We start from the raw sequence: 27,004 nt of genomic DNA on the forward strand, positions 1-27,004 counted from the left end.
AGAAGCAGAGAAAATGGCAGTTGCCAGGGGCTGCGGGACGGAAAAATGGGGAGTTGCTGTTCAATGAGTGTAAAGTTGGTTATGCAAGATGAGTAAGTTCTAGAGATCTGCTATACAACACTGCCTGCAGTTAATAATACTATACTGTATGCTTAAAAATTTAAGAAGGTAAATGTCATGCTAAGATACAAAGTATTCTTACCACCAAAAAGAAAAAAAAAAAGGCTCTCTGGATTCCCACCTTGTGCAAAGAAAAAGCCAGTCTTCATCTTGGCCTTCAAGAGCCCCCCTTGCCCCTGTGCCTCATCTCTGACCACTTCCGCCCTCCCTGCACAGAGCCACATTGGACCCCAGCCTGTGCCTTGGCTGTACAGGTTCAGCTCCCACTGCATGGGCTTTGCACTTCTGTCCCTTCTCCCTGGGGCATCCTTCTTTTCTGGATCGCTCCATGATTCTATCCCTCACTTCTTTTAGGTCTCTGCTCAAATGCTATCTTCTCATCAACGCTTCCTTGATTACTTCCCTAATGCTGCGTGCACACTTACACCCACGTGTGTGTGTGTGTGTGTGTGCGTGTGCGTGCACACACACACACACACACACTACCTGTACTCCCTATTACTCTCCTCTGCTTTATTTTCAGCTACATAACTGGACCCCTTCTGACATATTCTGTAGTTTGTCTATTGATGGGTTTGTGTTTGTTCTCTCCACTAGAACTACAGTATAAGCTCCAGACCAACAGGTGGTATTTGCCTGTTTCATTTGTTAGTGCATCCCCAACTCTTGAAACAGAACCTGGCACACAGTAGATGCTCAATAAATGTTTGATTGATGAATGAATTGAAAATGAATGAAACTGGCATTCTGGTGCTTACTTTAGTCTTGTGAACCTTATTAGCATGAGAAAAATCATCTTATAATTCATCAACTACACGTGCACTAACAAAATAGTTTCTGTACCTCCAAACTGAGCAAGAACCAGCCATGAATCATAGGGACTCCACTGCTAGCCCAGTCTTGGACATCTTTCTCTGACTTCCATGGGAACAATATATGGTCTCTATTCCAAAGCAGCCGGTACCTCCTCCAGTGCTGCAAGAGTGCTAAGCTGCTAAACTGAAGCAGGAGGAACCAGGAGACCATTTGGATCCTCGTGTGCACAGAAAGTAGACTGGGCCTTTGGGAAGGAAGGCATCTGGAAGCAGAGACCAACGAGCAAGGAACTGTGTGAACACCACACTGTGGATGGAGACTGACAGCTTTGCCATTCAGAGAAAATGACTCAGAAACCAGTCAGGACAATATCTGCTTGGGTTAGTGCTTCCAGTTAATTTCTTCTTTTCTAATGGTAACTCACCTGCAGAAACCTGGCAAACACTTCCGATGAAGGCTAACTTCCCCAGGGATGCCATGTGGCTATCATGTAGCCCCTGATACGATGTGACAAGAAGAGTTCTTCACCTCTGGGGCATTCTTTCCAAAGCCTAATCCCGGTCTGAGCATGAGAAAAACACAAGACAAACCCAGACTGGGGATATTCTGCAGAAAACCTCGCCAGGGCTCTGTCAGGGTCACGAAAAGCAAGGCCAGACTGAGAAACTCACAGACCGGAGGTGACTGAATGAAGGTGGTGTCTTGGATGGGCTGCTGGAACAGAAAGAGATCGCTCATGGTAAGACTGGTCCATGAATTATATACTTGCTAAACTCACCAAAGCAGGCAAGCCCCTTGAAAGCCAGCCCCCCAGGATGACGAACTGAAAAGCAGAAGCTGCTCATTCTTAAGCCTTACGGTGCATCTCTGAGAGACCTCTGTGTGCGGCTGTGCTCACCTACCTGTCCTCCTTTGGGTCCCTGTCAGACCAGTTCCTGTCTCTGTCCCGTTTCCAGGGCTGCATCCTACCTTCCTTCCAGACCACAAACACGCTCTCTGCTGCTCTCAAGATGGAACATTGTCATTTTTTCAGCCTGTGGCTGTGAATGAACACACTGGCTCTCTCATCACTGTCGTGGCCAATCCCGTGTGTTGACCCTTCCTCGTTCTGCACTGTGACAGCTATAGGCAGAGGCCGAGTGCACCTCTGCTGCACGTCACAACGGCCCAGGCGGGAAAACAGAATTCAGACACATATGAATGTGCCCCCGGACTGCCCCGACTTCTGTCTTCCACGCTCACGACACCACAAGGGACACCAGGGTGCTCCTGCCTTGCTGCTCCTCGTACTGGCCTGCAGCTTTGGGCCAAATGGCTCCCTTGGCCACATTTTCTGGAATTCCCATGGCTTACTGGTGCTGTGAAACCAACAGGCCATGTATGACATCCACCAACACCCCCATCCCCCAGTGAAGTCAACTTCTTATCAGGGACTCCAAACCTGGGTCCAGAGACTCTGGCGGCCTCCACGGGCCCATGAAGAGAAGGACGGAGACAGGCCGTGAGAACAGTGTGGCAATTCTGGGAAGACAGGAGGGCGGGTGGGGTATGTTGAAAGGAAAGGAGCGGGAGCCAGAAGCTGGAGGGAAAAGCGGGGGCTTGACTTGCTCAGTTCACAACCCTGTCAGCAGGTCACAGAGTGACGGGTTGAGTCATCAAAGTTTAAGGAGCATCTAAAACTCAATCAGTTTTCAAGGCTGAAAACGTCCTTCACGTCTTGCTACATTCTCTTTTTTAGTTAAGTTTAATACGTGAGACATTCAGATTTCCTGCCCCTTCTTCCTAATTTCCTTATTTTATAAAATGGCATCGATACCTGCGTAGGTGCCAGAGCTGCCAACTTAGGAAGCTCTGGTGTCCCCCTTCTCAGGTCAGTGATGGCTGTCAGTTCTACCCCCAGGATACTTTCTGAGTTCACTGCCTTATCAAGCCCCTACCTGGACCACAACAGCCTCCGCCTCCAGTTCAGCCCCTTCTGTTGTCAGAAGGGACTTTCTGAAATCCCAAGAGGACAGGGCCACTCACAACCTGCAGACCATTTAGGCTCCCCAGTGCTTTAGGTGAGGTCTACACATTGGTATGAGCCCAGCGCTCTTCAGCACCTGTATCTGGCCCCAGCAGCCATCCACAGAGCTCTTTTCGGGTGCAGGGAACCACCCCCTCTTCCCGGGGCACCCAGCAGCCTTCTCCACTCTGCTCCCTCTGCCAGGAAGGCTTGCTGACTCTCACCTGTTACTCAAGACTCGGCTCAAAGGCTGTCTCCTGTGAGACCTTCTAGGGCACATCCAGGGACGGTGAGTTATGATCTCCTGTATATATGATCCTCTGGGGCACTATCATATTTTATGCTAATAGTCTGTTGTCTTACAGTAAACTTCTGAAAGGCAGGGACTACATGCTTGATATCACAGCTGCTCAAAAGATGTCGTCTAAATGAGTGTGATGGATGAGTGTATGCGCACACGGAGCCTGAATAGCAAATTCCACACAGTTCCTCACTGGGGACACTGGTTCTCACAACACCATAGCCTTGAAAAGGCTTCTCCCCACTGGGTGAAGCTGGGAAGCTGGTCACCTGAAAGTGAAAGGCTGGAGTGTCCCTGGGCTGGGAGCTGTCAGAGAGCCCTGTGGTGGCATCCTGTGACCTAAGCTATTGTGACATGCTGGCCTCACGGGGGGTGGGGTACCTGTACTATTATTTGCTAGAGTATTTGGGCAACTAACACTAGGACAAGACTCCATGTCAAAGAAGATAATGGGGTGTTGGGTTAAACAGGTGTATTTACTGTAGAATTTCGGAGCCTTTAATTTCCTGTAGACACGTGAGTGCCCAAGAGTGGGGCAGTGGGAGGAGTTTCCCAAACACATCTGGCCATAGAGCCCCAGGGTACTCACTGTGGAAACGACTTTGGGAAACACTAGCCCAAAGTGGCGGATTTTTACTGAATGGATGACAAAGGACCCAGAAGAAAGTTTTTGCTTATTCACTCATCACGGTCACTCTGAAATATGTCAATCATCAGAATCAAACACTGTCTTTCTCAGGGCACCTGGGTGGCTCGGTCGTTAAGCTGAGTCATTAAGCTGAGGCTTTCGCTCAGGTCATGATCCCAGGGTCCTGGGATCGAGCCCCGCATCGGGCTCCCTGCTCCATGGGAAGCCTGCTTCTCCCTCTCCCACTCCCCCTGCTTTGTGTTCCTGCTCTCGCTACCTCTCCCTCTGTCAAATAAATAAATAAAATAGTAAAAACAAAACAAAACAAAACACTGTCTTTCTCAGACAGACCAGAGGAAAAAGGACATCTTTATGCAATCAAAAATTTTTATTCAGAATAGGCATTAACAGAATGAAGGTAGGCGCCTCATCAATGCAGGGCCACAGGGTACTCAGAAGCCAATTGGAAAATAATTACAAAACTACTTTGCTACAGATTAAAATAAACATGAAACCACAATCATTGGCTACAAAATGCAGCCGCACAGAAATCACACTGAAAATAGAAGGTAAAAATCTTCAGACAATTTGCTCTCGTTTGCCCAGGTGGCAGGGAGTCGACAGCCCTGGGAACCCAAGGCCAGGGCATGATCAGAAGACCCCACAGCCCCACGGCTGTGGCCTGCCAGAGGGAGGAGGTCTCGTTCCAAATCTTTGGGAAGACCATCTGGCTTCCCACTGTTTCAGAGCAGCTGGATTAAGTGCTTGTAATTCCGCCAACAAAGACTCCCAGTGAAGAAGGACAGTAGCTACTGGGACTGCATCTGCCTTTTCAACTTGGCAAGTCTCAGAAGACACTCGTCCCTCCACTGCCTTCTGGCAGCTAAGTGCCCTGGATCATCGGGAACTTTCACACACATGGCCTGGGAATAGGAAACGAAATGAAATGAAAAGGAAATGAAAGAAAAAAACCGGAGCATGAAGAGGAACTCATTTACCAGGAGAGTAATTGTTCCTATTTATGCAAACTGTGAATTTGCTTTCGAAGACAAAAGCTTAGGAAACCCTCAAGTAACTAACTTTCCAAATCCACAGAGGCCTACAGCTCGTCTAAGACAATCAAGATGAGCTACCCGTTCACTGGTCACCTATGACCATGACAGGACTGTGGACAGGCAAAGTTAGGAACGAGGAACCACCAAAATCAAAGGCAAAGACTCTGGCTACAAATAAAACCTCACCCGTGGCTCGGCCAGCACAATTCTCTACAAGGAGTCTACGTACCTGATTAACTTTTTCAACTGTGGCCCCAGAAAAGTCTGGAATGGGTCCAAAAGTCTTTAGGACACGTCGCATGCCTTCACTGTATTTGTCACAGTAGCTCAACATACCTGAAATCATATGAAAACAAGAATGCACAATATCAGCAAGAACACTATATGACTCCAAACTAAGAAATCTGTTCAGAGGGTCTCACCCTAGGTCAGATTACTACATTCCTTTCCTCTGCAGATGAAGAAGAGGTGCAGGGGGGACGGCCACCTTGGTCAGCCAGCACTGGGGAGTGAGCATCCTCACCAATGTCAATACTCAGGCTTTCCATCAGATCCTAAAATCGTAAAAAAACGATGGGACCCTAGGGCCTCTGTCAGTGCACCTCATGGACTCTCAGGTGGGCCTGTGTTCCTGCACTGATTGGATGAATATCACATGAAGTCCTGTTTTCATCACAAATGTCTCTTTCAACAATGTCTCTACAAGGTTACTTGTGTCAATGGCTTGAATGCCATTTCTAAGAACCAAAGATGTCAAAGCTCCATCAAATCTGTCTCCCATTTCACTCTTACTCCATGAGTTCTAGTTACCACTTTATTAGGTGTCTACCAGGCAGCAGGTTCCTTAACACAGGCTGTATTTCTCGCACAGGCAGGCTCCATGTGTAGACTTCAGCTTTGGCTAGTGGACGAGAGCCCCGTCACCCGTACCCCGGGGCGTCTGTCCCTGGATGCATGCACCTGCTCTGCAGTGCTTCTGTGGCTTCAGGGCCTCCAGGAAGGCAGTGTCTCGGATCCTGAGATAGGGCCCTGGCAGTCTGACGGAGAAACACCTGAAAAGGAGGCTTATCCTGGAGGGGGAAGGGAGGGAGAAGCAGTTGCGGGCTGCGTGAGGCTGAAGCTCCTATTTTGTTAGAATCAGAGATGTGCCCAGAGGAAACACCAGTCAGGCTGCACCGCCTCCCAAGTGGCCAGGCCTGCCTTAACCCGCTCTGCCCTGCAGACAGTGGAGCTCCTCTCGTGCTTGTCCCCCGCCCCCTGCCTCAGGAGGCAGCCGAGGCCGGGCCAGTGCAGGCGTGCACTTGGACATGAGTCAGCTCAGAAGCCGGGCCCAGGTACATGGAGGAGGCGTCTCCAAGTCCTGGGCCCCACTGGGGACAGGGGCTGAGCTGCAAGCAGTTCTGCCTTTGGCCCATTTCCAACACTTTTCAAAGCCAGAAAGACTCAGCGGTTAGTCAGTTAGGCTAAAAAGATAACAAGGGAACAAATGAAACTGTAGAAATTGCAGAGATCCCGGAGCTTGGCTCTCACCTACCCCGCGAAAACTGTGTACGATTAACTTAAAATAAAAATGACCACCACTGGATATTCTTTTAAGCAAAAAACCAAAAAACAGCTTCTTTGGGGTTTAGTTTTGGTGGACCTACACTGATGTGAAAGCCTAAATTCACTCGGTGTCAATTTTATTTGGCTCAAATCGTTTTCTTTCAGTGTGCTAAAATCAAATCCAATTCCCTCTTAGAAGAGAAACCGTTTTGAAGGGTAAACATTTCAAACATACCAACCCTTCTGATGTTAGCACCTACAATGAAGTGGTGGATACTCTCTTTTTTAAAATAAGGAGTTTCAGGGCATCTGGGTGGCTCAGTAGGTTAAGCAGCTGCCTTCGGCTCAGGTCATGATCCTAGGGTCCTGGGATCAAGCCCCACATCGGGCTCCCTGCCTGGCGGGAAGCCTGCTTCTTCCTCTCACTCCCCCTACTTGTGGTCCCTCTCTCGCTGTGTCTCTCTGTCAAATAAGTAAATAAAGTCTTTTAAAAAAATTAAAAAAATAAATAAAATGAGTTTCAAAAATTCAATAAATAAATAAATAAGGAGCTTGGTTTCATTTAACGTAAGCGTAACTTGACAATTCAGAATTTGGGAAGGCTCCCTAACTGTTCCAGCCCTGGCCAGTTATCCTGAATGGCTTTGCATTTCTGGAACCCAGAAAACAACCTGTATATTTATTTCCTTTTGGAAATTAAATATTTACATCAGTCTATCCATTTGTTTATTTATTTGAACTAAAGGTAATAAAATCTAGACACAAATACAGTTTATTCCCTTTGGGGGAGCAGAGACACAAGAATCGCGTAAGCTGTAAAGCTATTACATGAGAAGAAAGGGAAGACTCAGGGTAGCTGCGGATTCCTCTCTTGCACTGAAAACGGAAGCTCCACGGCTCCACAGATGCCCTGGCAGGAACCGACTCCACCTGCAGCTACGTGCGCGGCAAGAAACCACAGGATTCAATTCCTGTACCACATGTCACTTCTGGATTACTTTACATCTCCTGAATGCCCATTTTTATCTCCCAAGGGCTTTCGAGAACTTTTTTCCTTACTGCCTTTTATAAAATTTGTAGTTTTAAAGAGCATTTATTCCTTCAAAATGGAATACAATATGGTAAAAATCCTAAAATACATTTCATAACTTCTCCCGTCTTGCTCAGGAAATGAATTATAATTTCACTTTTATTAATATAAAAACACTTTCTATCACATGCACTCAGGCTCTTGGGATAAATAGCCTCGTTGTTTGTGGTGCAGGTAAGGAACAAAGAGAGCAGGTGTGTGCAGACCCTCCCACTTCATCTGTAGAGAAGCCGGACACCCTTAGGAGGGCTCTCCTACTTGCCCAAAATACAAGTTCATGGTGACTTATAGTCAAGATCTACACTGTACCTTAGTATTTACAATGTTCTGGGACATTTATCACTGTCACTGTTATTGGTAACATTTTTTCTTCCATTAGAGAAATATTAAAAGGATTTTACTTCATCTCCAACAATAATTTTGGCTTCTCTACACTATGAACGGAGAATTGAGTGGCAATCATTCCACAATACCAATTTCACCGGAAGTGTCAAGGAGAAAAAAAACACTTCACCTTTTATCTGGCTGCTAATGTGTCCTTCCTGTATATTACTATGAAATTTGGCCTTCCCCTAGATTTTTTCTTCTACACTTCCTTGTCCCTTGTTCCCCCGTACAACAATATGCTTCCCAAAACTCTCTAGAGCTTAGCTTTTTAGAAGACTTCAAACCTGATTTCTTAAGAGATGCTTATATGGAATAAGAAAAAATGAGGAAGAACTGATTCTCATGAGATTAGACTTAGCTTATCTTGCTGCTTTCTAACTTGGAATTCTTTAGTTGTGAGCCCCCCAAGGCAAGACAGTGTGCTTTCCTGACCCGTCAGCACAACCATGGTGGGTGGATAGGCAGAGAGCCTTCCTCGGTTTGCGTTTACAGAGCAGGCACGCAGCCCCGCTGGACCGTGGAAGTGGCCACCGTGACAGGCTCTGGGAGTTCAGTTTCTTGGACAGCCCTAACTGCTACCCACACCAGAGGAGTCTGGTTTTCTCGTAGCGTATAAAACCACACCTACATGAATTCACCTGCTTTCAAGAGACAGAGTTTCACAGGAACTTTTTAAGGAAGATCAAATAGGCCCCAAAGCACAGAGCAACATTATCTAATTCCCACCTGAGTGAGTGAGACCTCACCTGAGGTCAGGGAGGCGAGGCGGGTGGAGACAGAAACCTCCCCGGGGCCCCTTAACTCCTGAAAGTCCCAGTGTTAGCAGCTCACCCGTTTCACTGAAAATAACAGCCAAACCCACCACATAGGCAGGTCGATTAGTTAGAAAAAAAAGAGAGAGAGAGGGAGAAAGCATCTACACACAGGAGGAAATTTTATGAGGCAGGATGGTAAACATTCGCTTCGACTGGAGATGATTTCCAGAGGCTGCCGATTCGAGACAGTCATTCCCCAGGCAGAAGTAAACCCAGGAGGCGCCCAGAATGCTGCCAGGTGTAACACGGAGCAGTTCTCTTTGCTGAACTAATGGTCTAAGAGCTTAGCAAAGAAACAAACCAAACGGTTAAAGTCTGGAGATTTCACCATTCTATTGCAAAAATGTCCTACTGTGTATTCATTCTCTATTTCTTTTTGGGAGAGTTAAAAAACTCTAAGAGTAGTGAATAAAAAACGAGACCGAACTCTGTATGAATATAACACCGATTAAGGGACTTCATCTGTGTCAGCCATCCAGCCAAGCATTTCCACCTGGCTTCATTCTCACACCACCCTTGTGAGGTGGGCACTGTGGCCATCTTCATTTTACAGGTGGGGGAACCCACCTGCACAAAGCTAGTTAGCTTGGCAGGCAGGGAAGCACCCAGGTTGACTGGCTCTACTGACCAGATCCCCCATTCTGAGAGCCTGTCCTTCATGGGGGTTGCCTTTAAAAAGCAGCCAAAAGGCAAAGTCGGCATGCTGGCCTCCAGCTTTTCAGGTGCCATTTTATTAGATTAAAAACTGCTAAAATATTTTTACCACTTCTAGATAAACTGTAGCTTTAAGACTTAATAACTAGCCTTAACCTGAGATGCTGGCTTTATGAAAACAACATTAGAAAAAAAGAACTCTCCCTCTCCCCCCAATCTTGATATATTCTGGATGACACTGTGAGGAATAATGAACATTTCCATTGGTTCCAAGCCAGATCTTATAACAGTCTAACTCTGGTCTTTGGAATGCTCTGAAGTTGAAAACTACATCCGTCCACCATTATCATATTAAGCCAATTAGGGTTTTCTTATCATATCTGCTTTGTCTGAAAAATTTTTATAGGCCTCCTTCCTGTCTGCCACACTATTTGGTTCTTGAGTTTCTGGTTTCATTGGCTTCTCTTTCTATTTGAGAGTCAAAGCTGCTCTCAGTTGTCTCCCTATTGATGTCTCGTGATACCTGAACTATCTTATTTTTCTGAAGAAAAAATAATTTAAAAAAGAGAAAAACATGGTGGTTACCAAACAGTGTCTATATACATTCAAATGTTTAAATATGTTTGCCACTTTTAAGGTTCTGGCTGAAAAAGCATTTGAAATTCTCCAAGACTTTATTTTAATGATACTTCAAAACTCTTGTTTCACTTTTAGGAGGGCCTCTTTCTTTACATTATCTTCCTGTGTTCGACTGTTATCCCACCACAAAAGTAATATGCTCGTGCTAGGACAGAGTCCCCTGTTCCTCCAGTACCTCTTGGTCATGCTCAATTGTAAGGAAGAATCAAGTCAGTTACTGAACCACATTTGCATGACACACAAGACCAGTCCATTCAAGCCATCCACATATATGTGTCCCTACAAGACTATGACTGGTAAAACTGCCTTGACTTATACATTGGAAATTATATTTCACTAACTACGGTGGCAAAAATTGAACTATTACCAAAACATGGTGGAATTATAAAATCTAAGTCAAACAGACTCCCACAGGTCACTTATCCCAACTTCCCACTTCATTACAAGTGTCTCTGCCTGATATCAAAACATCCTGACGGGTGGGCAACCAGCCCCCCGCTGCCCCATTCACCCACTCATAGCATGGCCCTCTCCCTCAACGTCAGCTTCAGTTACTAGAAACTTCCTGCCATGTACTGAGCCCAAGTCTGTCTGCCTGCCATGTCCACTCCTTCAATCTGGTTCCACCCCCACATAAGACACGGACAAATAGATGCACACGCGCGTGCTCACACATGCTTTTCTCTGGTCACCTTCTCCTGGATATGCTCGTTTCTCAACATTTTGGTTAAATGTGGACCATGGAGCTGAATACAATATTCCTTTTCTCTTTCCACATAAGTTTTACACGTTAATAACAATTATTAAAATAATATGGCAATAATTGTAGAAAACTATGACAACACAAAAAAGCAAAAAGGTAATAAAAGTTACTTATAATTTCAACACTAAGAGATAGCAAGTAGTCATGACATTTAGGTGACAGTTTCCTAGATTTTCATTCATACCTTTTAAAATTTATTTTGTTTCAGTTTGGTGTAGGTTTTAGGGCTTGTTTTTCAAATGGTGTCTTGTTTTTGAATCACTTAAAATGCGGCTGACACTTTCATTCTCACAGGTTTTCTCAGCCTTCTCAACTTGTCTTTCTGTTAGAGTCACATGATCGTGGGCCTCGACCTACCTCCCCAGGCCCTGTGAAGTAGGCTTCTGGGGTAAATGACCTGCCTGCCCTGCACTGCTGCCCATGCCCTAAACTAGGCCAGTCACACGGGGAAACTGCTCCTATTTAGGCAGAAGATATGTACAGCAAAGGTGGTCACTTCCCTTATCTGTTTGTCTTACCTCTGTAAATAATGGCATCATCTTTCTCAGGAAAACACAACTTTGTCTTCCATCAGGCTGGATGCCATGTGGCACAGTCTCCATGACAACACCCTCATCTGTCTTTTCATTCCTGCCTGAGTGCTGTCTGCCGCACAGAGCCCTGAGGTTCCTGGATTCTGTGTGCACTGACATCTCAGGACACGGCCCTATCTGTGAGTTCCCAGGGCTGGCACTGTCTCCTTCATATGATACTGTTTCTATTCAGTTGTTTAAAAAAAAAAGGCCAAACTGTACTGTTGACAAAACCCATAAGACCACGAAATAGCACAGAATTGCCATCTTCGCCCCTATGGAAGCAAAGCATACCTTCTGCATTGAGATGCATAGTTTCTAGGGGTCCGATGAACGCATACCGCATGCCCAGGCCATCTGACATGACAAGGTCAAGGTCACTCGGAGAAACTATTCCTTCCTGAATGGAGAAAATGGGGCAGTGCACAGATGAGTCCTCTGGAAAGACAATTTTCTTGCCTTCACTTTTAACCTAACTTCTTTAGAGTACGATCCCAAAATACTCTCCAAGGTGATCTAATGGGATTTTCATCAGACTTTGCATGACAAAACTGTAACATATAGACAGATTCTGAAAAGAGGGTATTTTGTGAAATGGTCAAACACCAACTCACTTTTTCCATGGCTGTAATCAAGCTGCCACCTTGCTGTGCCCACCTCCACCTCCTGTACAGCTGTGTGTCACTCACAGCTTTGGAGAAGGGGGAGAGGATGAAGGGAAGGGGAGAAGTAAGAGCAGGTACTGGTGGAAAAGGGCAAGAAGGACATTCTACATATTTGCCCGAGATCTGGACGCTAAGACTAGAGTCATCAAAAGAACTAAGGAGGCGTTCTTCAGGCTTTGCCCGCCTGCAAGCCCGGCCTTGTCCAACTCTTAATCAGTGTGTAAAAATGACATTCTTTGATGAAATGCAGCTTAGAACTGTGTGTTGTCGGCAAGGTGGGGCCCTGGAATGTTCTGTAAATGTGAATGGCAAGGCAAGAGGCAAGTTGTTATGTGTTCAGGTTAGATGTCAAATTGGCCCCTCTGTGTTACTTGGCCTGTTCTTCAGAGAGCCTCAACCTCGCACCGCTTGGGAACGCGCAGGGACGCATTAGCACAAATCTGCGTGATCCGGTGCTCCACTGCCAGTCCCTCCCGGCCTGAGGCCATTTTCACCTTGGGCATTTCAGCTGTCAGGAAGGCAGACGTGGGGAAGCCATCAGATTTTCCCCTAAGTCTGCACTGGTCACACTGCTAGAATTTACTGTTAAGTCTCCAGTTATTTCCTGAGCAATTTCTTTCACAGAGCACGGTGAGGAGAGAGATGCTTCTGCCTGACAGGCCAAGTCTGCCTTCTGAAAGAGGCCACCAAGTGACGCTACTCAGGTGACACCTCTTCGGTCGGCAGCCGCGGTGACCTCGTTACTGGAGCCCCGGGGCAGAGGATGAAATGCTCTGCCGTGGAAATTTCAGGTGTGCCCCTACCCTCAGGGGCACATCCACCCAGCTCCCATGAACAGGCTCAGACAGATGACCCCCCTCCCCGCCCCGCCTCATTTGCTCTGGGTTACAGAGCAAATCCTCTCCCTTTCCTTGAAAGGGCTGTCGTCCTATCTGAGAGGGTGTCCATATGGCTGAGGAAAGCTTTCATCAGAGGGCTTTCCCAGGCCCCACGGCCTGTGGGGAGAGCCGGTTTGCCCACCAGGCAGCCAGGGGAGGTTGGTGCTAAGCCCTCCCTGCTCAGGACCCTGCTGTCCCTCCCCCTCCGGGGCCTCTTTGGCATCTCTGCTTTCCAGACTTCCAAGTCACCCGCGAGGTTGAGAGAGCAAGGGAATTTGTACCCTCTACCTCGAGCACCTGCATCAGCTACTGAGGGAGAAAACACCAGTGTCTCAGGTCGAGGGGGTGTGTGGACCACCATGGTGATGTTGGGGTGGGGGACCAGAAAGCAGATGGGGCCAAAGAACCGAGAAGACAGAGCCACCCATGGCATGTACCATTTAGACATGACTGAGAAACTGAGAGAACTTACCTTCCGTCTGTGTGCGTGTGAGAGATAAACAAAGATGTGCACAAACTGCACATAAGTGGTTTAGAGAATAATTACAAAGTGTGCCCCACCCCCCGCCCAACACCACTGAGCCTGTCTTCCCTACCGTATCCTTCTCCCTCCTTCCCAGAGGCAAATATCCAGACTTTTGTTAAGAACCATGTTTCCACATTTAAGACTTGCCATCTATGTTTATATTCCTAAACCACAGTTCACTTTTTGCCTATTTTCGTCTTCTTCAAAATGGACTCACCCCGTGCATTCTTTCACTCAAGTGACTTGCTTCTTTCACTCAAGATTTGTATTTATTTATTTGACAGAGAGACTGGGAACACAAGCAGGAGGAATGGAAGAGGGAGAAGCAGGCTCCCCATGGAGCAGGGAGCCCGATGCGGGGCTCGATCCCAGGACCCCGGGATCATGACCTGAGCCCAAGGGAAACACTTAACGACTGAGCCACCCAGGTGCCCCAAGAAACCAATTGTTGAAGGCATTCCTGACTTCCTCTCCCTCCTCACCAAGCTCTTAGGGCCGGAAGGGTGGCTTCTGGTCCTCTTCCCAGGCTGCTTAAAGGCATTTGCTGTGGCATTCCTGAACCCTGTGAGCTCTGGAATGCCGGGAAAGGCAGCCGGCAGGGGCTCTGCAGACCAGCCCTCACCCTGGCCCTCCTTCAGTTTCCAGGTCAACACCCCAAACAGCCTGAAGTTTCCATACGTTGCTCAAACTGTAAAGGATGCAAATATGGAAGGCATCCTACACGTGTGATGCTTTTTGCCTCGGCTCTCTTCTTCTACAATTGTGTTTAGTATGTTTAGAGCTGACTTCGCAGGACTTCAAAATACCCCGAAAGTGAGGCACCCAAGAACAGTAATTTTTGATCTCTAAGTATGTGAGCTAAGAGTGACCCCAACTAAATAAAGCCTTAGAAGGATTGTCCACCTACTTGGGGGAGGAGCCACACTTTCCTCCAATTCCCAAATTTCTCCAAAATGACCATCCATGTTTTATCAGTTACTATTCATTCGCTGAAGAAGTGAGAAGAGAGAAAAGTTTTAATCTTTTCTTCCTAACTCCTTCTTTCTGCCCCATTTGGATTTTCTGAAGTAGATTCTCTAAGCTTGAGTTTTTACCCAGAAGTACATGCAGAGAAAAGAAATGGTCTTAAGTAGTAATGAAGCATCAGCTCACCAATCCGGGTTTTGAGCTTACCCCTACTGAAGCAAAGGTTCGCGTTTAGTATATTCTGCAGTTCAGCTGCTTCATTCTGCTGTTAAGCTCCACTCCACCCAGATCCTCAGTGACATCTGTGGCCCTGATGCTAATATTATCAATAATAATCACAACTGATAATCATAGTGGCCTAAAAGGCAGAAACAGGCACTTGAATTGAACACACTGATCTGATCATCGATTCCTTGGAAACAGATCCTACACTGCATGCTTGTTTGAAGACTGAAACCCCACCCACTCCAGTGTGTCTGTGATTCAATTAACATTTGTCAGTAAAGCTATCAGTACTTCCTCCATTTTGTGGTAAAATTCTCAAGTCACACGTACAAAGAAAAGCCCCAAGTGGTTAAAAAGATTCCAAAAACTCATACAGAGCAATGAACACTAGATCACCATTAGTTTAAAACCTGGTTTGCATCATGTCCTGAAAAATCACTCAGCAAGGACAGGCCGGCCAGAGTGGTAAGGAATCCCCTTTATTGAAAGCTTCTTTCCCCTACTTCCCTTCGCTAAACCCAAAGACTTCCCACAAGCAACCAGGACACACTCAGGCTGGCACACACACCCTGTACCTTGCCCGCTGGGAAGGAACGCCCATTCTGGGGGGGGGCAGGACTGCCCTCTGTGAGTAAGGACAAAATGCAAGACCGTTAATTAAGTACTCAAACTCCTGTGATAGAAACTTTAAGTATAATTAAAGGTTTGGGGATGCATCAGGCAGGGTCCTACCTGAGAGAGATAGCTAGTAGGTTATATACACATAAAGAGATTTACTTCAAGAGATGGGCCTATGTGATGGAGGGCATTGACAAGTCTGAAATCTGGAGCAGGAACCGATGGTGGGAACCTCCATCCTGCTCTGAAGGCCTTTCAACTGATTGGATGAAGCCTGCCTAGGGGATTGAGAATAATCTCCTGTACTTAAAGTCAACTGATTATAGATGTTAAACTAATCACATTTATCAAATATCTTTACAGCAACATCTAGGCTTTGTTTCACTGAATATCTGGGCACTCTGGCCCAGCCAACATGACCCTCACAGTGGATAGAAGTTCAGAGCATGGTCCTCCCCTTCAGGTATCTTGGATCTAGCCCTTTATTTGTGGGAGAGAAGGAGAGAAGACACATCGAATGGCCAACAATAGGCAAAAGATTGATCTGGTGTTTGGGACACGGAAGAAGGCGGGGGGGGGTCTATCAAATTTGGGGATGTATATTGATGAACGAATCTCCTGGGACTATTTCCCCTACTGATTACTAGCGACACAGAATTATTCTTCCTTCTCTCTGATCATGCCATTCTCATTTTCAATTTTCTGATTCATGTATTTTTTTTGCATGCCCTCATTTTCATTTACTTTCTTCATGCCATTTTTCTTCACACCATCCTCCTTGTCCACTTCTTTTTTACTAATCCCCAGCTTTTGATCTTCTTCTATTTTGTTTTGCTCTATTTTTCACCACATTCGATCCTGAATTTTCAGGTTTTTCTTGTGCAAATACTGCTCCAACTTGGCAGACACATCACCCCCGGGAATGTGGGCTTGCTACCCAGGAATCTGCACTAGGTCATGCACAAGTCCTTCTGCCCCTCCCCAGCCAGAGCTGTTTGGGCGTAAATGCACTGTCTCAACTGAGAAACGGGAGCCAGAAACAGTTTCATCTTCGAAAATGTCAAATAATGAAATGCAACAAACAAGGGCACGAAGGGGCCACTGGTCTTGCTTTGCTATTGCTCCAGTCAGAGACCAAGGAGCAGGGCTTACAGAAAGAGAGCCCACCTCAATCTCTAATTAGAGTGAGGATGGAACAAAGTTAAACTTCAGTGAGCGTCGTCCACCCCCACCACCACTGCAAAGACGTTTCAGGGATAATCTACACAAGATTAATCACTGAGGTAGAAATAACTCAAGTATGAGCAAGGGGTTCAGGACTCTTTTTTAGCAACATCCAACTCTGGAGTCCTGGTGAATGGTAGAGAAAGTAATATAGTTACAGTATTTGAAGTATAAATTAAGGACTATCATGATGGTTCACAGCGTTTCTCATGAGAAACAAACTAGAACCATGAGTTAGTTCCCTCTATTTTATATATTATATAGTTGTGTTTTCTATACTCTTTGACAAGCATTACTCTCCTCCATACAACATGAAACTAGCTCCAGAGCAAGAGGGAAAAAGACCTGCTCCAACCACCCCCACCCAAGCTACCTTCCAGGGAGAAGGTGAAGCAAATGCAAGATTTTAATAAGAAAGAAAGAGAAGACTGCTAAGTGCGGCCCCGCTATTACTCAAAGGCTTGCGGTCAGGTTTGTGAGCTGCTCGGCTTCTTGCCAAAACCTACAAGTTTTCTTGGAAGTGAGGCATAAACATTCCTGCAGGATGACTCAAGCAAATTTTGCTAACTTATGGAAGAACTGATTGAACACCACATTTGGCTGATGCAATAGGACACTGATTCATAAAACACCCATTGTCCAGAGCCTGCTGAGGGGGCGCCCAGGGGAAAGCAGATGAGAAGGACACAAGGTGGACTGTACCGGGGAGGTGGTGGGAGGCGAGCCCATGAGCACCACTGATGGCAAGAGACGTGGGTCAAAACCTCTGAAGGCGTCTTCACTACATCTGGCAGGTGGCAAAGACATTGCTCCTCTCAGACAGGGAGATCCCAGCAATTATTCTATGAAATGTCCCCAGAAGAAGAGACTCTACCAGCAAGGACACTCACAGAGGCATTATAGTGGCAGAAAACTTGGAACTACCTTAAAACATTTACAATAGGGGAAAGATCAGATTTTTTTAAAAAGATCAACTAAAAGAAAAATATCGTTAAGCCATTAAAAATGGAAACTTGAGGAAAGTATTCCTTTTTTGTAAAAGATTTATTTGAAAGAGCAGGCACGTGCATGCACGAGTGGGGGGAGAGGGTGAGAGTCCCAAGCAGACTCCATGCTGAACGTGGAACTTGATTCCAGGACCCCAAGATCATGACCTGAACTGAAATCAAGTGTCAGATGCTCAGCTGACTGAGACATCCAAGAGCCCCTCAAGGAAAGTATTCTTAACAGAGACAAGACAGGAACACAGTAAAATAAAAGCAGTTGACTACTTTAGGGTGGGGGAAACATAGGTGGTCTTTTTTCCCTTTGAATATTCTTCAAATTAAACTGTTTAAATGGAAACAAATAAAAAACAGGAAAGGGAAAGAGAGGAAAGACTTTGTCCCACTACAAGGGATGCTCCAGAGCTCTTTAGGACCCAGGCAGTAATAATTCGCTGGTGTTTTTTCTTACTGCGCCATGCGTATAACCAATGCTTTCAGGGAGAAAAACAATGGTATTATAGAGTCTGACAGGAAAGGAAAAGTCTTGACCTGAAAACAAACACAGCAGAAGGAATCCACCCTTCCATGCAAATCTAAGTGTCAGCAAGGGCAGCGATGCCTTAACTGGGGGGTCCTCTGGGGACAAAATTTTCACAAAGAGGTTTGCACCAAGAAGTATAAGCACTCCCTCCAAAACCAGAAGCACAGCATGGCCCCATCTCTACCTGCCCCTCCTTCATAATTCCAGCAGGGCTTCCTGCCCGTGTCCCCAAGTCACGGGCCGGCCTGCTGGCCCGCTTCTGCCTGCCTCATGGAAGGCAAAGGAGGCCAGGTGACAAGGCCGCACAGTTTCACCTGCAGCCTCTCTTCTCTGCCCTTCCTCTTGGGGACCCCTTCCCTTCTTCTCTCCTCTGTTTCAGGGCCCATTGCCTGCTGCCTGCTAACGTTCCAACTCACCCTGGAGGAGCTGAAATCCATCATTTATACTGACTGATGGCCTGTCGGTGATGATAGGGAGTCAGGAGTTAGCCTAAGAGCATTTTCATTTCGTTTTGTTTAAGGGCTGTTAGAATACTAGCACTGAAGTTTTTACTTTAAACACCATTAAGGAAATCCAGGCATGCCAAGCTGGTTTTACAAAACTGAGTATGTGGTTGATGTTTTCATTATGTTTGTCTGTTAATAGGTCTGGAGGTGTCTCCAAAATAACAAATCAGGAGGAGCTCTCCTTTCAATAGGGTTTTGTTGCTTACCAGTGTGGCTACTCAGAAAGTAACCTCCCATAAAACAGTAAATCCTATCATAAAAATTGTCTACTTCTTAGAGACCATCAGGACTGGAAGGAACTCTAATTAACTGACGATTCCCAGCCTAGCAAATACAGCTTTCAGAGGAGAGCGAATCCCAGCTTCCTCAGTGGCTTACCTCTTCCCTGGACTGCTCTGGAGAGAAACTTGTTCAGGGTGTGCTGTAGACGAGTCTGATTGCTCATCAAGTCAGACACAAGCTCGGGAACGCAGGGCCAGACCCAGCTCTGTGCACAGGGGGCACGCAGACCTTGGCTCCAGCGTGAGGCAGGAGGAGCTGTATAATCCTGACGGGCCCTGTTTCTGCCGAAAGCCACCTGCCTCCACAGCCCCATGTCCCAGCGGCCTGTCACTGCATCGTCACACACCTTGAGTGGTATCTGGATTGAGCCCTTCTGATACACCGCCTTCGAATGGCCTCTACTTAACTTCCTCCTCTCCCGGGGTCAGTCTTGGACACTAAACACTTGCTGAGCCATGGCTCTGGGTTCTGATATCCTTCTGGGGCTTCTTAAAATGCCAAGATGCTCAGTGTTCTTTCAGGGCTGCCATACAGATGAGAAGCACGGCCTTCTCTTGGTATCTCTGAACAGAAGGCCATGGACAGGAAGCTCTCTGAACTTAAAGCCAATGTGAAAGGTCTCAACTAACTTGGAAGATGGTCCTGGTGAGTGAGGGGACACATCTGCTCCAAAGGCCCTGCACTGAGAAACAGGATGGCAACGAGAAAAATGACCGTTGTGATGGATTCAGGACAGCCTTTGGGAAAACTTCACAGGGTAAAAGATCTAGAAGAATTAAAGCCAAGAGAACTCTTTAATGTCCTCAGGTGATGAACTTGCTGGTCAGACAGCTGACCCCAAGCTTTGGAAGGCAAGAAGGACAGAGGCCAGGTGGCACAGGACAATGGGCCCAGGGCGTATGAATAAGGTGGAAAGGTGAGTGTGCTTCAGGTGCTGGAGGAGTGGGAGACAGGTCCCCCTCATCAATACCGATGTCTGGGCTATATTTTCAGGAGGTAGAATAAATAATGCAGGAATGGCAGAAAAATGTCTTAAGAAAGAATTTTGCTGGGTGAATTTTGCCTTGGTGAGAAAGAAAAAAGAAATGCAGAGCAGAATAGGACACGCTGGAGATGGGAGGCTGCAGGACTCCATGCATACAGCACCTGAAGCTGAGCAGATGAACACAAAAGAAGGAAAGACAGCACGAGGCAGGCAAGGGCACAGAAGGACGCAGGACAGGAAGAGGAAACATGTCTTCCTGTGTGATGGGCCCCGAAGGGAGGCCCAGGCCAGGAAGGAAATAGGCACAGAGAATTGGGGTGCCTGGTGGCTCAGTCGTTAAGTGTCTGCCTTCAGCTCAGGTCATGACCCCAGGGTCCTGGGATCGAGCCCCGCGGTGGGCTCCCTGCTCAGCGGGAAGCCTGCTTCTCCCTCTCCCTCTATCGCTGCCCCCTGCTTGTGTGCTCTCTCTCTGTCTGTCAAATAAATAAATACAATATTAAAAAAAAGAAAAAAACAGGCAGAGAGAGATGGCATCACTTCTGGAAGGACGTGAGGCTCAGAGCAAGGTAAAGAAATTCCCAGACCCAGGAGTTCAGGAAGTAGGGCTGCTGAAGGTGGGTTCTTTTCAACCACAAGGAGGTTCAGTCAGACACTTCATATATTATCTCTTTAATTAAAAAAAAAAACAAAAAAACCTAAATTTTTAAGTTTAAATTTTAACACACATAAAATGTAGAAAATCCTATAGGTGAGGGTATGGTGTGGAGGGCAGGAGCTTGGGTCTTTCTTGGCGCCTATAACCTCCCTTTACATGACCTACCCTCCTACATGACTCTTCTTGCCAAGTACACAGACAGATGTTGCCAATGTCTGGACTGTAATATTTTGCTCAGTCAAGCCTCAGCTTTTTCCTACTGGACACATTCCAGGTTAGCCATAGCCTGGAACAGTCCACAGTGTTTCCAACACCTTCCCTGCAAAGAAAAGCTTCTAATATAACCCTACCTTCCAAGTGCCTGTAAGCGACTGCTTTGAACATGCTTTCTCTTGTCGAGCCTCTCAAGCCACAAGACTACCGTTGCCTTCCCAAAGCCAGTGAAACAAGTGACTTAGCCTGATGCTGCTCTATTTTCTTCTTTTCAACCTCACTACCCTGTCTTGTACTGTTTCTCTTCCAGAGAGAAGGCTGAGTGATTGGTAGGGAACATACTTCCTTCATCACAGGGTACCTACGCAGGGGGACATTTTATGGAAAAGAGCGGCCAGTGAAATGCTGGGTCTCCCCAGGCTGTCAGAAAACTACGGGACACAGAGGCAGCTTACTGTCCGATATGGCTTCCTTCTCAGAATGCTGAATATGTGGGAAGTAAACTTCCTGAGGATTAATGTGAACTTGGAGAACCAGACCTACACTAATACTGGCTTATAAAAGGAGAGAAGAAATCAAATAACCCCCCCATCTCCACATGATCACAGCACATGTGAGAGAAATGTTCGAGTTAGTTATAGTAGTAAACTTACAATTTCATCATCTTTGCCCTTAAAATATGTTCACCCCATCAGTTCCCTTTTGTGTCACGTCCCATTCTGTAAAAGAGCTTACTGTACATTCTGATTTAAGCGTGGCAATTCATGATGAAGCAGGTTGCTCATTCATCTGGCCGATGACACAAGACCAAGCGCACGCTGCACAGGTACACAGGATTTGCAAGTACAAGGAGCCTGCTCGTTTCCGGCTGTCACCCCTGGAAGGACCCACTTCTGTTCACACAGGCCCGTGACTAATAAGAGGAAAACCTGGCCATGATTTGCATCCCTATTCCGGAAATCAAAAGGCTAGATGAGGGTGGCTGATGCAAAGTGTGTGGCCAGCATGACAAGGAAGACGCCATCTGGACATCCAACCCCAAACCAGTTCTGTGGGACACGGGGGAAGGCCAGCTTTGATTTGGAATAATGACTGACATCTCCTGGGCAGTTACAACCTAGCATTCTTTTGTTCTAATGTGTTTGTGTTTTAACTGTGAACTAAATCCTTTTTTAAAGTTGATTTTCAAATAACTTTTGGGATAACTAGAGGTATTCAACGTCACGAGACTAGGACTGGAAATCATGGCTTTGAAAGTGACCAGGTAACAGTCTCTCCACTAAGCAGAAGTTGGTTAGAATTGCATGTTTATCTATCATGAGCCTATGTCAAGTAGAGAGAGTTGGAAATAATGGACATACAGAGACAGAAGAACATGAAAGGAGAAGAGACAAGAATGACAGAGAATATACTCTGTCTCACTGAAATTAAGACTGGATCAACTGAAAGTTAAATTAGTATTTAATGTTCTATTAAGGAATAAAATGCCCAAAAAACTAAGATGTTAAAATGTTAAAAAAAAAAAGAAGTTATACCTTAAAACAGATGAAATATAACACATCAAGACTTTGAGATCAGGGTCGCACAGGGAGAGAGCCAGGGCTCCTCCAGCTTCAAGGAGCACAGGAATGTCCTGCAGAGCTTATTAAAATGCAGAGTCTGGTTCTGCAGGTCTGGGGGTGGGCCCTCAGGTGCTGCATTTCTAATGAGCTCCCAGGTGAGGCCCCTGCTGCCTTCCAGGAGCCTCAAGTCTGTAGCCAGGATGATATCCCTCACATTTCCGCTCAGAACTAACACACTGGTGGCAGCTCTTGCAAACAAAAAATTACATGGGATTCAAGGACTCAGAAAACATGGGCATCATTACCAGGACCACAATCCGTAACACTTACTAAACCATTACTTTATGCCAGACATGTTCTAAGCCCTTTACATGCATGACCCCATCCAATCCTCATCACCTCCCGAGGAGAACCAGATCCACTGGCGCCTCCATTTACAGCGGCAGACACTGAAGGCCAGAGGTGGCGCAGGTGTGGATCCCTACCAGACTGCAGAATGTGGATTAAACCACTCGCCCGCTTTTTTTTTTTTTTTAAGATTTTATTTATTTATTTGACAGAGAGAGAGATAGCAAGAGCAGGAACACAAGCAGGGGGAGTGGGAGAGGGAGAAGCAGGCTTCCTGCTGAGCAGGGAGCCCGATGCGGGGCTAGATCCCAGGACCCTGGGATCATGATGAACTGAGCCGAAGGCAGACACTTAACGACTGAGCCACCCAGGCACCCCAACCACTCACCCTCTTGAGCCAGTGTCTTAATCGGTAAGGGCAAAAATAACAATGTACCTCTCATGGTTTTAAGACGGGATGATCTGCAAATATCTGTAAATCATGAAAAATTTAAAGGAGAGTGCTTTGTAAACTTCTAAATTCTACACAAACTGAAGTTACTGATGAGTAGACAATCCTCAGGGGTTCCCTGTGCTAAGACTCCTAATTCCTCTGTTATAGTCTCATAATTACATTCAACAGAAACCCCTGAATAAGTTTATCATAAAAAGTTTCCTCAGTTAATTTTACTACATGATGTCTGAGATACACTTTATTAACTGAAACGATTCTTCATAAAAGGAATTAGATCCACATCCCATAAAATATATCTGTCTGACAAGAAACCAAGAACTGAATTTCTGCAGCTCAGGGCGGGAAGAAAAGAAATCTAGCCTCGCAATTATATTGCTCAGAAGGGTGAATAAAACCTGAGATAAGCAATTTCCAAAGCTCATTATCAACACATTCCAACAGGCTGAGAATCTGCTGATGGCTTCATGATTCACTCCAGCTCACCTCCACCTACCCTACCTGGAAGGGGCAAGAATTTATGGGCAGTACAAGCTCAGCTGTTGTCTGGGTGAAGGCTTATGATCACAACGCAACTTCCTTTACTATGATCATTAGCTTAAGAATATTGATTTAAAATCACATTCCTGGCCAACAGGATCTTGTCCCCTAGTGACCTAATCTTGGGCTACTAGACTATAGCCAGACTTGTCCATCTGGCATTTCCAAGCCTACAAAGGGCTGCTCCATCCCAATTCTGAAGCCAAACTGGAAGAGAACACATGGGGTGAGCATTGGTGAGACAATGCAACAGAACCCAGCAACCTTGTCCCATCAGATACCTGGCTGGCCATCTTGCTCCCAGACAGCCTTTGTCTTTGCCAAGCTGACACAGCTGTGTGGGGCCAGACAAAATCACAGTTGATGGCAAGACTGTGTCATGGTCTAGGCTGCCACGAAGACAAGGTGTGTCTTATTCCCAGCACTTTCTCTTTCTGACCAGGAAATGATGTCTGCAGCTTACCTCTCTTCTCGAATGGGCAGGTCTGCACAGGAGCCTCCCTTACCTTTCCCTGCTCCACCCTTCTTAGAATTTCTCACCCATGCTTCACTGCAAGTATTAAAATACATCCTCCAGAGTTGGTGAATGAAACTCAAAACAGGAACACCATACAGAAAACCAATGAAACAAAAAATGGCTTCTTCAAAAACAATCATTAAATTGATAAGCTCTAGCAAGACTGACAAGAATAAAACAAGAGCAGACACAAATCCCCCACATCAGGAATGAAACCAGGGATATCACTACAGACCCTACAGACACTAAGAGGATTTAAGAGTATCGCAAACAACTTTAAGCTCATGAATTCAACAACTCAGAAGAAATGGAACAATTTCTTAAAACCACGAGCCACCAAAACTCAACCAAGATGAAACAACCTGAATGGTTCTTATAACCACAAAAGAAGCTGAACCTGTCATTAAAAAGATCTTAGAGAAGAGCCCTCCCAGGCCCAGGTGGTTTCACTGGAGAATTCTATCAAACATTTAAAGAAGAATTAACAAAAACTTTATAATCTCTTCCAGAAAATAAAGGGGAAAACTTCCCAATTCATATTATGCATATTATGCAACCTTGTTGGCTAATGCAGCATTACCTTGATATCAAAATCAAAAAAAGCAGTAAAAAAAAAACCCCACAAAACTACAAACCAATACTTCTTCTGAACTTAGAAAAAATTCTTGACAAAACATAAGCAAACTGACTCCAGCAAGGTCTAGAAAGAATTACACTCCCAGTGGTATTTATTCCAGGTATGCGAGGCTGCATCAACATGGGGAAATCAATCGATCTAACTTACCAGATCAACAAAATTATCAAGTGGCCAACAGCACCCTTCTGCTCCTCTGACCACTGCGTTAAGACACTGCCATGGCTGAGCGGAGACGCAAGCCATCGTTCTGGCCAGGCACCTGCTGACCCACTGCAGGTCATACCCAAACTCATGGGTAGGACCCCTGGAGATTCATGCTTGGATATGATTTGTGCAGAGCGGTTTACACACAGACAACATGGGACAGTATTCCTCAGTCCGCCCCAACGCACACCCAAGAAGCCCGGACAGCGGCATGCAGGCCCATATGCTGCACAAGGCGTCTCAGTGCTCTGCAACCAAGTCACCTTGTAGCTTTCATACCTGAAAGCACATCAGCCCTAGTTTGAGTCAAAGAGAAAAGATTCTGCCAAATTTCAACTTGCTCTGTGCATCAAGAAAGGAGTGAGACTGAAGCGCCCACAGTGAGTCCTTGAGTAGGGCAACCCTGCTCATCTCAGCTCATTGTGTTCTCTATGTCAAGGCTGAGCCTTAGTGCTTTGGCCCACACGTCAAACCCACCCCAGAAGGAGAATGTCTTGGAAAGATAAACTCCGTAAGATCTTTGGATCTTTTGAACTTAAGAAGTATAAAAATCTTCAATTTTTAATGTAAAACCTCCCCAATTCAGCTCCTTTTTATATTAAAGTTGCCCTTACATGTTTTGAGGTAAACTTGGAACACCCTAAAATCTAAATTCAAGTTCAACTGGCTCTGAAATTGTGAGTCAAAACGGTGTCATTTAACCCCAGCCCTGACTGGGGCTCAGCACATGCGTGCAGATTTGCACAGAGCAAGGTGGGGCTTGCGAGAGGTTTTCTCACCTTGCCTGACTTTCATGTCTTAAATGGAAACAGACCACAGGTGGCACAGGTTTTCCTTCAAGAAATTCATGTGATAAAGTCAAGCCTTCTTAAACCAACCCAACTAATGGGCAGAAATACTGATCCACTATTCCCAAGGGGAGGGTGGTGGGAGGTAGGGGGAGGTAAGAAAAACGTGCCTTTTGTGTGTCTGCTGGGCTGCAGTGTTGAGAACTTAGAGGGAGGAACCTATGACCACTTAGGGCAGCCGGGGAAGAGTTCTCTCTGGCTCTGCTAGCCCCAGAACCTAAGGAAAGCAGGGCGTGCTGTGTGGATGTTCAGAGCCCACACCTGCAGCTTCTCTGCCCTCAGAAGCAACTACTCTGGCAGCAGGTACACGGCCAGTGTGCTAGTGGCCCTCCCATGTCTGGCTGGCCAACAGAGCAGGTGTCTCTGAGCAGCAAGGGTAACAGCACCTGGGGCGCCATACTGGTGACGCTACCCCCTCTGCGCATTCCCTCTGTGAGCCCCTGCCCCACAGCTGAAACACTCCACCCGTCACTTAAGTCTCAGCAGAGCTCAGGGATGCCTGCCGCTCTATTCCCGCCTCACACCACCCTGCAGAGAGGGGCCTGCAGTTTCTACACCTGCCTGAATTCTGTCTGTAGATCATCTTTATTTTTATTTATTTTTTTAAGTATTTTATTTATTTGACAGAGAGACACAGTGAGAGAGGGAACACAAGCAGGGGGAGTGGGAGAGGGAGAAGCAGGCTTCCCGCCGAGCAGGGAGTCCGATGCAGGGCTGGATCCCAGGACCCTGAGATCATGACCCAAGCCAAAGGCAGACGCCCAACGACTGAGCCACCCAGGCGTCCCGATCATCTTTATTTTTAAAAGTGAGTTATCTTCTACCCATTCACCAAAGAAAATTCTTGAGGTTCTATCCACACTTTATCTTCTCATTTCTGTAGCCTCTTCTCAATTTGTCACAAACTGGATTATCCTGCTGGATTTTAGCACTTGGTGCCTTACAGGGACTCCAGGCATATGAGTCCCACAGCAGCCAATGTAGAGACACATGCAGGATTCTTAGGTATGTCATCCCTGAGAACATTCCTGCCTGCCAGTAACATGAATATACTCAGTCCACCATCAGCCCCTGGACACAGGACAATCAAAAGGAGGGCGGACAAAATGAGGCAATGAGAACACCCAGAGCGGCCAAATTCAATAACCCTTCCAGCCCTCCTTCCACGTCCAACCAGTAAAGGGTGACATTGGACTCCTCCACCGCTCTTCCAAACCTGGAGCTTCCAAACTGCAGC

At 46.3% G+C, this 27,004-nt stretch overlaps 1 protein-coding gene across 1 annotated transcript in view; it reads right to left on the reverse strand.

Annotated features, from left to right (window-relative positions):
• Nucleotides 1–4,239: 4,239 nt before the first annotated feature.
• Nucleotides 4,240–27,004, reverse strand: part of CRYL1 (crystallin lambda 1) — a 146,736-nt gene continuing 123,971 nt past the window's right edge. Inside the window, exons 6-8 of the mRNA XM_028107989.2 lie at nucleotides 11,685–11,790; nucleotides 5,155–5,261; nucleotides 4,240–4,793 (exon numbers count right to left, since the gene is read on the reverse strand). Of these exons, the coding sequence (XP_027963790.1) occupies nucleotides 4,680–4,793; nucleotides 5,155–5,261; nucleotides 11,685–11,790 (327 nt within the window). The 3' untranslated portion in view covers nucleotides 4,240–4,679. The remainder of the gene's footprint in view (nucleotides 4,794–5,154; nucleotides 5,262–11,684; nucleotides 11,791–27,004) is intronic.

This window comes from Eumetopias jubatus, unplaced genomic scaffold (assembly GCF_037043125.1).
Source record: "Eumetopias jubatus isolate StellerSeaLion01/CBP00866 unplaced genomic scaffold, mEumJub1_p1.0 scaffold_3, whole genome shotgun sequence".
NCBI lineage: Eukaryota > Metazoa > Chordata > Mammalia > Carnivora > Otariidae > Eumetopias > Eumetopias jubatus.